At 58.8% G+C, this 12,089-nt stretch overlaps 2 protein-coding genes across 3 annotated transcripts in view; one reads left to right on the forward strand and one right to left on the reverse strand.

The window, feature by feature from the left end:
- Positions 1–4,084: 4,084 nt before the first annotated feature.
- On the reverse strand, positions 4,085–7,041 carry TNNC1 (troponin C1, slow skeletal and cardiac type). Its single transcript, XM_056129617.1, has 6 exons — positions 6,959–7,041; positions 5,437–5,467; positions 5,123–5,269; positions 4,636–4,750; positions 4,346–4,482; positions 4,085–4,257 (listed from the first exon to the last, which is right to left on the reverse strand). Exons 1-6 carry the CDS (start codon positions 6,980–6,982, stop codon positions 4,226–4,228), a joined length of 486 nt encoding a protein of 161 aa, XP_055985592.1. The 5' UTR covers positions 6,983–7,041; the 3' UTR covers positions 4,085–4,225.
- A 3,825-nt stretch (positions 7,042–10,866) lies between these two features.
- Positions 10,867–12,089, forward strand: part of NISCH (nischarin) — a 37,003-nt gene continuing 35,780 nt past the window's right edge. For both annotated transcript variants that reach the window (XM_056128904.1, XM_056128905.1), the window contains exon 1: positions 10,867–11,023. In XM_056128904.1, coding sequence (XP_055984879.1) covers positions 10,919–11,023 — 105 coding nt within the window. In that variant the 5' untranslated portion in view covers positions 10,867–10,918. The remainder of the gene's footprint in view (positions 11,024–12,089) is intronic.

Genomic DNA, 12,089 nt, shown 5'->3' on the forward strand with positions numbered 1-12,089 from the left:
TCCCAAAGCTGCAGGTAGGTCAGGGCCTCCCTGCAGAAATGAGTTTTGAGGGAACAGCAGACAGTGACCAAGTAACTACAATATAAATAAAACAAGGCTTGAGCGATAGCTCAGTAGAAGAGACAACCGAAGTTCAATTCCTGGCATCCCAGATGACCCCCTGAGCACTGCCAGGAGTCATTCCTGGGTGCAGAACCAGGAGTAATCTTTGAGCATTGCCAGGTGTGCCCTCCTCCCCCACAAAAAAGCAAATAAACAACAACAACAAAAAAAAACAAAATAACGGGGCATGGAAGATATTCTATTGATGGCTTCTGATAGAGAAAATCAAGGAGGACTTCTTGAAGGAAGCTACTCCAGCAAAGGATGCTACAGCCCAAAGAAGGGGCCTGGATAACCCTGCCATGACAGAGTGAAGCAACACACTGCAGGGGGGCTAGTGCAGGCTTCTGAGGAGGGGGGTCTGGAGTGGGGGCTGGAGGCTTCTGAGCCCTCATCACTGAACATGAGACTGTGTGTTCTCATCCCAGTACCACTTGGAGGAGACATGGGGTTCAACCCAGACTCTCACAGTCAAAATCCTGGTGTGAGTGGACCTGGAAGGAAAGATACCCCCAGGCCCAGCCACCAATCTGGTACTGGAACAGAGATACTAGGAGCATCCCCTGGGCGGGCATATTTAAGCCACCAGCCAGTCACCCCACGGAGCTGGCCCAGCCATTCTCTTTCACCCACATACAAACGTCAAGGTTTGTCTCTTTAAACCCCTGCGATCCCGTCAGCACCCCACATCTGGGGTCCCCTGGCCTCTCAGCTGCCCGTCCTCCTCATTGCCAACCCATGTCCCCTGACCCAGCCAGCCCTCCTGCAAGGCTCCGCCAGCAATGATGTGACATTTGTCACCCCTTTCTCTGTCGCCACCTCCCATGCTCCGGGCTGCTACCCCCTCACCACCACCAGCCTCACTTCTCTTCGCCGAACACAGCTCTAGATCCTTCAGAGCCTCCTGGGGACCTCCAGAGCCCCCAATTTCTGCAGCTCTTCCTACGTCTTGCATCAACATTGTGTTCTATAAGTGCCCTTAATATGCCCCTGGAGTCACTGCTCCCCTCAACTTCAGCCCAGTTCCTTGTTCCTGGGTCTGCAAACCTGTCTGGCATCATTTGCCCCCAGGGGGCTCCCAGTTTTCCACCAGACAGTTGGGGCACCTGGTGCCCACCCTGTCCAGGCACCCAAAGCTTTGAGGACCTCCAAGGTCCCTAATTCTAGGGCAACTAGTCTACTCGTTGTCTTCTTTTTTTTTTCTTTTTGGGTAACACCCGGCGATGCACAGGGGCTACTCCTGTCTCTGTGCTCAGGAATTACCCCTGGCGGTGCTCAGGGGACCATATGGGATGCTGGGAATTAAACCCGGGTCGGCCGCGTGCAAGGCAAACGCCCTACCCGCTGTGCTATTGCTCCAGCCCCTACTAGTTGCCTTCTATGCTCTTGGAGCCCCTTCACTCATCCTGTGCTCTCCCCGCCTCCACCAGACAGTTGGGGCACCTGGTGCCCACCCTGTTCTACCTCTCCTTAGCGGCCTTGTTCATGCCCTGGGCTGTGAAAGCCCCCGAGGCTAGCACTCTCCTTCTGCCCTCCCTGTTGTCAGCCAGTGGGACCAGGCAGTGCCCTTCTCCTGTGGACCTATGGGGGGGATGTGTGGACCTCAGAGAGACAGAACCTGGGGGCTTGAAAGCTGGGCCGAGGCATCGTAGCTCAGGCCTGGAAGGAAGGAGGCTCTGAGTTCCAGCTCGGGTACTACAAGGCCCCCGCCTCCCAGCCCAGCACCACCAGGAGTGGCCTGGTGGTCGCCAGCACTGCTAGGCGTGGCCCCCACAACAATAACAACAGCAACAAAAATAATATAACCAGAATCTAGCTCTGAGGAGACCCTGGGCAAACCCAAACTGCAGGTTTTGCTTGTTTCAAAGGCCACTTCCCGGCCGTGCTCAGGGATTACCTCTAACTCCGTGATCCCCAGGGTTACTCCTGACAGTATCCAGGGACAAAGTGCAGGAGCTTCTACCAAGAACTGACCTGTTCTCTTCAGAAGGGTCAGGTTCTGAAAGGCTGACCAGGAGGACCAGGGGACAGCCAGGAGACTCTGTGCTCCTGACTTGGGAATCTCAGTTGAGGAAGGGGGCTTGATCAGGGCAGCCAAGACCGTGCATGACGGTTCTTTGTGTTAATTTCCTTGGCACCGTCAGTGTTCTGTGGCTGGTGGTTTGTTGTATTTATTTGTTTGTTTGTTCCTGGGCCTCACCTGGCGGTGCTCAGGACTTACTCCTGGCTCTGTGCTCAGGGATCACTCCAAGCAGTGCTCAGGGAACCTTATGTGGTGTCAGGGATCGAACCCGGGTTTTTCGTGTACAAGGCCAGCATCCTCCCTGCTGTGCTTTCACAAGGCCAGCACCCTCCCTGCTGTGCGCTCTCTCTGCCCCCTCTGACTGATTCTCCCTAGGACTGTTTAGATGTTCGCCTTTGGGGAGGCTGAATGTACACTGGCATCCTTTGTACTAATGTGGCAGCTCTGGAATTTCAAAACAAAAAATTAAACATTGTAAAAGTCAACTTTTTTTTAAAGGAAAGATAGGAACCTCCGCTTCCCCATTCCCCAGAACTGTGCCGCTCCCAGGCTTCCTTATCTGGGAAAAAGCGGCTTTATCCTGAAATGAAAGGCTATCCTTGACTCCCCACTCTCTCACCCCTCCCGTGGGCTCCTGCCTGAGTTCTGTTAGCTCTGGGTCCTGAACACACTGAGTCTTCCCTCCCCTCTGACATCCTGCTGGGTGAACCGCTCACCCCAACCTCTGTCGCCTCAGGCCACCTCCCTCCTCCCAGAGCACCTCAAGGGAGCTGCCTGTTGGGGAGGTTGCTGGGACACCGTGCCCCACCCCAGCCTTTCCTCTCCCTCTGCTCTTTCCCCCAGGCCCTCTTTTGAAATAGCTGCTCTTCAGGTCTTGGCCCGGTGCCACTTCCTCCAGGAAGCCTTCCTGGCCCACCCCAGCATCACACTGCTTCCCCGCGGATCTCTCCCTCTGTCTCCCCAAGGGATGTCTGTTCCCTAAGATGCGGGTCCTTCACACCAAGGGGTTCCAGCACCCAGCCGGTCCGGCACAGGGGTGGTGTGTGATTCAGCCGTGGGATTCTCCCCAGCTTGTGGGCATTCCTGAGTGTCATGTAGATTCCCAAGTGCCCCTGCTCTGGAGGGCAGTTGAGGGGACACTCTCCTCCCTCTGCCCAAGGCCCCCCTCCACCTCTCGCGGAGGGACAGGGAACTCCTGCTGGCTCCGGTCTACACCAGAGGCATCTCCAGAATTCCCCGACCATCCCTGGAATGTGGGATATGTGGGGGCAAGTGAAGGCCAGGCCACAGATGGGGCTGGGAGGAGGCTGGGTGGGGCCAGGACAGCTGCTGACACATTAGAACCCTGGTGCCATGGGGCAGCTGTCCCTCCTGCAGACGCCACCACAGACACCTCCACTACCTCGCAGTGGACACGGATCCCCAGACCAGTGTCACTCTGTCCGGCCCTGCTTCTGGCCCGGGCACCCGTACTGAGCCGAGAGCCACAGAGCCTGGGCTGGGGGCCCGGAGCTCCAAGGAGCTGCCCATCTGGCCCAGGGCCAGCAGGAGGGCTCCGAGCCAGGAGCCAGGTGGCTTGGCTGTGCCCCAGACACCTGCCAAGCTGACAGTGCCCTGTCCTCTCTGGGCCCTGGGATCCTCGCCTATTAGATGGGGGAGGGGAGGCAGCCCCCAGTGTTGTCAGTGGGAAATCCACGTGAGCAGACTGGTTAGGGCCATACACCCCCAGGAGGAAGCTGGGGTTGCCAGGGGCAGGGGTGCGCAGGGCTGGCACAGAGCATAAACCTCCAGCAGCGGAGTGGCCAGAGGCTCCAGAAAGCAGCGGGCTGTGCCGCTGACCAAATGGAATCCTCCGGCATACAGTGGGGCCAGGGAGACAGGTGCTGGGGTGGGGGTGGGGGAGCCAGTGAGAATTCCAGGGAAGAGCCCCTGACCCCCCCAGAAAGGGCAGCCCAGGCATCCAGGGAGCAAGACTTTATTTGCTTCCCCAGGACAGGGCTGGGGCATGAGTCCCGGATCCCGTGGGCAGCGACACATCCAGGCTCAGGTTCCCGGCTGGCTGGAGGGGGGGTAGGGGGACAGAGGCGGGCCGCGTGGGGTCTACTCCACCCCCTTCATGAACTCCAGGAACTCTGTGGAGAGAGAGGCAGGCAGGGTGAGGGGTGTGGGCAGGGTGGGGCCTGCAGGGCACAGCTGCAACCCCCCTCGCCCCCCGCACACCATCATAGTCGATGCGGCCATCGTTGTTCTTGTCGCCGTCTTTCATGAGCTCCTCGATGTCATCCTCAGTGATGGTCTCGCCAGTGGCCTGAAGCATCATCTTCAGCTCCTCCAGGTCAATGTAGCCATCCGAGTTCCTGCAAGGTGGCCGGCATGGGGGGAGGGGGTCTCAGAAAGGTGGCCTGGGGGGGTCGGGGGCTCAGAAGAGGAGACTGAGCACACCCCATACTCCCCCTGCCCTTGCCCCTCTCTGCTAGGGTTGGGACAGAGATCAAGGGTCACACACTCACTTGTCAAACATGCGGAAGAGGTCAGACAGCTCCTCCTCTGACTTGCCCTTACTGTCGTCCTTCATGCAGCGAACCATCATGACCAGGAACTCATCAAAGTCCACCGTGCCACTGCCTGGGGCGGAAGCCGTGGCCCGAAGAGGAAAAAGGTCAGGACAGCAGGTCCCGGGCCCTATGTGTAGCCTCATCCGCCTGCCCTGCTCGCAAGGCCAGGGCAGACAGGGCACCGGTTTTATACATGAGACACAAGCGCCTCGAGAGGGTAAGGGGAATCCAGTCTTATGTGACTGCCCGGGCCCTGCTCGGAGAAGCTCACTCAGCACCACCTGGAAACCTGCTTGCTCTAAGCAAACACACTACTGCTCCTGTGGCTGCTCCCACCGCCCGGATTGGGTGGTCCCAGCACCCTCGGAGGGAGGCAAGATCACCCACAGAGGGGTGTGCTGCTCCCAGGGTCCCATGAAGCATGCGGTGCTCTGGGGCTCACCGTCCTCATCCACCTCGTCGATCATCTCCTGCAGCTCCTCCGGTGTGGGGTTCTGGCCCAGCATCCGCATCACCTTGCCCAGCTCCTTGGTGCTGATGCAGCCATCCTCGGCGCCCAGCACGAAGATGTCGAAGGCCGCCTTGAACTCTGGGAGCACAGAGTGGCCGCGGCTCAACGGCCAGGCCTCGGGGCCACCTGCCCACTCGTCCGTGTCCCTCTGAGCCCCTGAGGCCCCAGACAGAGGAATCCAGGCTCTGGTCCTCACGCTCCCCCACCCGGCCTTGCTGTCCTCCTGTGGGTGTTGGGGGACTCACCATTTTTCTGCTCTTCCGTCAGCTGCTCTACCTAGGAGGGAAAAGAGGGTCTTGGTCCTGTCCTGGGGGGCAGCCCGTCCCTCGGGTGCAGAGGCAGAGCAAGAGGCAGCCCTGTTCCTCCCATCCCTGCTCCTCAGATTCCGGAGGGCCTCCCTGAGGCTGGCTCAGGACCAGGGTGCAGGTGGCACCCCTTCCAGGGCTGATGTCTGTCATCTAGGGTGACAACTGTCAGAGTAGACACCAGGCCCTTCCTCAGCCAGGTGGCCAGAGACAGCTGGAGTCCAGTCTGGGACAATAAAACCAGGGCAGGGAGGGCAGAGTCACCCCCTGAAACCTGAGTAGGGTGGCCAGTGGGCTATTTTTAACAGGGGCCAGAGTTAAACCTGGTGATTGTTCTGGGGACTTGGCATGTGGGTGGCTGGCGGGCCAGTGTTATCTGTCCTCCTGGCCTGCTGGTGTCTCAGGAGCCAAAATTAGTCCTGGGCCCAGCAGGACTTATATGGACACAGGGCGGAGGGCTTCTCCCTCCCCAGGGCTAGGACATAGGCAGGGTCCAGCACAGCCTTTTCTGCTCGGGATGGGGTAATGGGGTGACAGCCTCTACCCCAGAACATGGGAGGCAGAGAGAGGTAAGGATCTCACACACACACACACACACACACACACACACACACACACACACACACACTTTGGGGACCTCCTACCAACCCTGGCCTCTGGCTAAAGCACCAAACTCTGAGCATGTGTATGTGGCGAGGGGGGGGGAAGGATAGAGGGGAGAGAGCGCACCTCCGTTCCTTCTTCCTGGGACCCCATTCCTTCCTGCCTCACACCTGAAAGTCCCTTCCCCAACTCAGAACTAGGACTCTGCGGTTCCTTCCTTAAAACCCTATTCCCTCACACCCACAGTAACTTCAGTCAGTCAAGGGGAGACAGTGTGAGAAATATGTGAGAAGTAGAATGCGGGGTGCAGAGAGGGGGACAAGGACATAACAACAGAGATCAAGAGACAGCCCACAAGGCAGAGACACCAAAGTGAGAGGAAGGGAAAAAAAAAAAAAAACAGGCACCGGAATGCAGAAATGCGGCTGTGAGACAGTCACCCTGACACTGGGATATGGGGACGGGTCCCCCTTCACCCTTTCAGACAGCTTCTCTGCAGACCACGAACCCTGGGCTGGAGTGACACTATAGCAGGTAGGGCATTCGCCTGGTATGCAGCTGACCAAAGATCCATCCCCGACACCCCATTTGGTCCCCCAAGCCCCACCAAGAATGATCCCTAAGCATAGAGTCAGGAGTAAGCCGTGAGCACTGCTGTGTGTGACCCCAAAATAAAATAGAACCCCGAACCCCTCCACCCACCCAAACCCAGGAATGCCAGACCCTTGAGGACCTAGGACCTTTCCTGGATCCCCACTCTAGGGTGACCATGCCCCATGCCTCCTATCTTGAACTGAGTGAGCACCCACCAAGTCAGCTTGCCTCCCTGCCCACTCAGCCCTGCTGACCCGTTCCTCACCGCGGCCTTGTAGATGTCATCCATGCTGGAGGCTCACTGGACAGGCTGCTGGGGTTGCCAGCCTGCCTGGGCTTAAATACCACCTCCCCCACCCTGCATTCCGGCCCAGCCCACTCCTGAGGGGGCAGCCCCCTCCTCCCTGCCCTGATGATCTCAGGCTGCCTGGCTGAGTTCACAGGCACCAGGACTCCTGCCTGTCTCCAGAGTCCTGGGCAGGGAGCAGGGGATGGCTGCCAGGGCTGGGCTCTCTGCTTCTGTGCCCCAGGGTCCCCAGGAAATTGACAGATTTCTTGACCAGGGCCAAAATGATAGTAAAGCCAGTAGGGCACTTGCCTTGCACATTGCCAACCGAGTTTGATCCCTGGCTTCCTATATAGCCCCCTAAGCCCTGCCAGGAGTGACCCCTAAGCAAGAGCCATGAGTAAGCCCTGGGCACCACTGGGTGTGGCCCCCTCCCCCCAAACAAGACAACAACAAAAAAGATATATTGGGGCTGAAGCGATAGTACAGTGGATAAGGCACTTGCCTTGCATGTGGCCAGCCAGGGTACAATCCCTGGGCATCCCATATGGTGCCCTGAGAATCACCAAGAGTAATTCCTGAGCACACAGCCAGGAGTGAGCCCTGAACATTGCTGGGTATGGTCCAAAAACAAACAAGCAAGCAAACAGACAAAAAGATTTTTTTTTAGCTTTTTTTTGGGTCACACCCAGCGATGCTCAGGGGTTACTCCTGGCTCTGCACTCAAGAATTGCTCCTGGCGGTGCATGGGGGACTATATGCGATGCCAGGGTTGAACCCGGGTCGTCCATGTGCAAGGCAAACACCCTACCTGCTCTACTATCACTCCAGCCCCCCTGAAGATTTCTTGACCTAAAGAGAAAATGAGCCAAACCAGGGAAGGAACTGTAAAGTAGTGGGTCCGCACACATGGCAGCTCACACCCCATTGATTCCACACTCTGCAGAGCATGCAGAAGTGCGGGGAGCTCTGACTGAGTTGACAGCTCCTGCCTCCCTGGAGTCGGGGCTGTCGGAGGCAAGGAGAGACTGAGAGGAGGGCCCTCCATTGCCAAGGTCAGAATCTGGGGCTGTGGGACTGGAGAAGTCACTGCCTGGGGTAGCTCCTGGCCTGCCTTAGAGACAGAGTGGTGAGGAGCCCTTCAGCAGAGGGTGCAAAGGAACCAGTCCCCAGGGAGGCGGCACTAGTGTTGGACTTAGGTCAGCTGCCCTCAGTTACTGAACAAACAGCCCGGAGGGATAGTGCTTAGAGCTCGCACCTTGCACATAAATGGTCACGAGTTCAGATCCCTGATGTCCCACATATGCCAAGGGTTATCCTGGCAGCTCTATCATCTGTAACACCCTGTTCTGCAAATGATTTCCAGCCACATTGCAGCCAGATGTGTGAGCACCACCAAAGGGGTGCCTGGCTCCTCTGTACCCTCGGCTGAAGTGCTCCAGATCTCTCTGTTGTTAAGGTAGGCCCAGGGGTGCCTAACCGTGGTCAGGAAGTGCAACCCCTGGTGAGCTTGTGTGTGAAGTTCAGTAAACACCACAACCATAACTGTGCACTTCAGCTAAGAGTACGACCCCTGCAACTAAAAGGCGTGCAGGGCTCAGTGGAAGAGTGTGGAGCGCTAGGATTGCCCTGGCATTGCAAAATAATAAAAAGTAAGAGAGCTAGAGTACAGCAGTTATAGTACGTGTCATGTGTGATGAATCCGATTCAATCCTAAACACCATACGGTTCCCCAAGCATGGCCACTAACCACAACTGGGGTGGCCCAGGTAATCCCCAACACCTTAGGGCCTGAGTAGTACCACATCCTTAGGGCCTCACATTGACCCACTCATTGGCTGAGAATTCTGGCAGGGGCCTCTTGGCTTCCAGAATAGTGCTTGGGAGATGCCCCTCTCCCCAGAATAGTGAAAGGAGCCAAATCCCCGCCATGTCTGAGTGCAAACACCAATCTGGTGAGCAACACCCAGCAAGTGCCACCTTTCATCATCGCAACCACAACAGCAGGGAGGAAGAGAAGAGCCTGGGAGAGGGCTCAAAGGGCTGGAGTGGGGAGACCCAATTCGATGCCTCTCACCATTTGGTTTGCTCAGCACTGCCTCGATCAACCCTGAGCCCCTAGCAAGTAGTAACCTGAGGAGTAGCTGGGTAATGACCCGAAGATTTAAAAAAGAAAAAAGAGGGGGAGTGGGAGGCAATGTAAATAAATAAATTTCATATTTAAAAAAAAAACCTTTAAAAAATATCATTTGGTGGACCCTGTCAAGAGTGATCCCTGAGCACAGTGATCCATGAGTAAACCTCTGAGGTATGACCCCCAAATGCCCTCACCCCAATATCATTCAGGCAGAGAGGAACTACAGGAGATCCAGGGCCTGCCTTGGCATGCAGCCAGCAGACCCCAGTTTGATCCCCAGCATTGCATATATGGCAGCTTTGAGCACCGCTAGGAGTGACCCCTGAGCAATGCTGGGTGTGGCCTTACCAACAAATAAAATAAAAGTTGGGGTGGGGAAAGGGAAACATTGGTGATGGAAAATGTACACTGGGGTAGGGATGGGTGTTGGAACATTGTATGACTAAAACCCAATCATGAACAGCTTTGAAACTGTGTATCTCATGATGACTCAATAAAAAATAAAACAGAACAGTTTTAAAATTTAATATAAAAAATCAAATCAACTCAGGCCAAAGGGAGGGTGGGGGAGAGAGAGAGAAAGAGAGAGAGAGAGAGAGAGAGAGAGAGAGAGAGAGAGAGAGAGAAAGTCTAAGGGGTTAAGGAGCTTGTCTTGCATGCAGGGGAGCCCCAGCACTGCATATGGTCCCCGCCCTCTCCCCCCACCACCCAAGCAGAAATAGCTCTTGAGTACCTCTGAGTGTGGAACCCGAAGAACCAAGAACCAAAATAAAAACATGAACCACTTCCTTTACAGAACCCTCCAGCTGGGCTCTCACCTCCCTTTTGTAGGTTTGGACCTTGCCCTGGGTAAGGCTCCCACCTTAGTGCTTTCTGGTTCCAGGACCAGGCTAGTCCCTGAGCACTGGTGTGGCTCAAAGACACACACTTTCGCACACACACAACAAAGCACAGGGCCGGAGAGATAGTAGAGCAGGTAAGAAGGCGCTTGCCTTGCAAACTGTTAACCCAGTTCTATTCCCGCACCACATAGGGTCCCCCCAAGCGCTGTGAGGAGTGATCCCCGAGCCAGGAGTAAGCCCTGAGCACCGCCAAGTACCCAAACCAACAAAAGCAACAAAAAATCATATTGCAACTCACATCTTTTACAGTCTTCTCATTCCCTACAGAGAATGAACCCCAAGCTCAGGGAAGGAGAGGTTACAGACTCCCGTTTTAGAGGGAGGGGCTCCTAAACGGGGCTGGGGAAGGGGGGTGTGTGGGTGACCTGTGGGCCATTCACCAACAGCGAATTCAAAACGCTCGGCCGAATTCAATGCATGGGCTCGAGGATCTGGGTTCAATGCATGCGGCTCCAGCGCTGTGGTTGCGGGAGTGGCGGGGCCACCCCGGGGCCACCATGGAAGTGCCGGGGTACAGTCTCCACTTTTCTCGCCGGTTAAAACTGAGGTCGGGCAGGGCAAACGGCCTATTTCGGGTACCCTGGGAGTGGCGGAACTTTCTGTCTTCCCTTCCCATAAACCGAGCGGCCACGCCCAGAACTATCCGCTCGCTGAACCTCAATTTCTCCGCGGCCCCCAAGGAGCGAGGCGATGCGCAGAGATGACACAAGCGCCGTCTCACCGTCTGCGCAAGCGCACCCTTCGGCGCTGCTGTCAATCACGCGCGAGGGGCGGGGCGAGGGAGCGAGAACCAAGATGGCGGCGCGGGTTGGGGGCGGAGCCCGCCTCTGGCCCCGCCCCCTCCGGCTGCCAGTCTGCGCCGGGCGGCGGCGGCGGCGGCGGCGGCGACTGGGGCCGAACATGGCGGCGGCGGCGGCGGCGGCGCGCAGCTTCGGGCCGGAGCGGGAGGCCGAACCGGCCAAGGAGGCGCGCGTCGTGGGCTCGGAGCTCGTGGACACGTACACGGTGCGTCCCCGGCGCGGGCCTCGGAACCCGGGCGGCGGCCGGGAGGCCGGGATCTGAGTCGGGGGCCGGCCTGAGGGGAGGGGGCGTCTGGGCCCCGCTGCTGAGGAGAGGGCGCTGAGGGGCCTGCGACGGCGGGGAAAGCCGGGAGAGGGATGCCGGGCCCCGGGACGGGAGAAGAGGCCGGCGGGCTGCGGCGCGGCGCCGGGGGCGGCCGGGGAGGGGATGGGAGGAGGACGTGGCCGCGCCGCCTCGGGGTCGCGGGTCGGGGTCCTCGGAGCCGGGAGTGGCGGCTGGCTGAGGCGGTTGGATCCGCTTTGGCAATGGGGGGCGGGGGCGTCGGGCGGAGACGAGAGAGCGAGAGAGGGGGCGGGGAGCGCAGAGGCGGTGGCGGGCGGGGGTGGCGGGGGTCGCTGGGGCCTGGCAGCGACAGGGCTCGGCGAGGTAGCGCCGCGGCCACCGTGCGTGCACACGCGCCGCGGGGCAGCGGAGGGGCGTCGAGTCCGACGGAGGTGGCGGCGCCCCTCCGGCTCCGGACCCCGGGGTCCCTGCGTCCAGTGGGGGCTGGCTGCCCGCGGGGGGGGCGGGGGTACTCGGAGCGCCCCCCGCGCCCGCCCTTTGTTCTGGGGGCGCCGGCGGCGCTGCCCCTCCCCCACCCGCTTGGCCCTCAGCCTGACCCCCTCCCGAGGGTCATTCCTCTGGCCCCGCGAGAGGGAGGAAAGCCGCCGGGCCGGGGAGAGGGGGCTGGGGGCGGACCCCGAGCAACAGGCGCCTGGAGAAATGGCTGCGCCTCCGAGGAGGCTCCGCCGAGTTGCTGGTTTTTCTCCTCCCCCTTTGTGCTTGCTGCAGAGAGGGGCAGGACCGGGCGGATTGGGGCCCGCGTCTCTGGTGGCGTCAAGAGAGGTCCTCCCCGGGCGGCATTCTGCGGGAGCCCCAAGCCCGTCAAGCCCCGAAGAGCCTTGATTCCCCTGACGGCCCCCTCCGGCCCCCTCCGAGACGGGGGTGCGGGCGGCGGTGCGCCCAGCCAGCCCTAGCGTCTCGTCTCAGGGTTCGGCGTTGAATGTTATTA

The sequence above is a fragment of the Sorex fumeus genome, unplaced genomic scaffold (assembly GCF_029834395.1).
Source record: "Sorex fumeus unplaced genomic scaffold, SorFum_2.1 ptg000072l, whole genome shotgun sequence".
NCBI lineage: Eukaryota > Metazoa > Chordata > Mammalia > Eulipotyphla > Soricidae > Sorex > Sorex fumeus.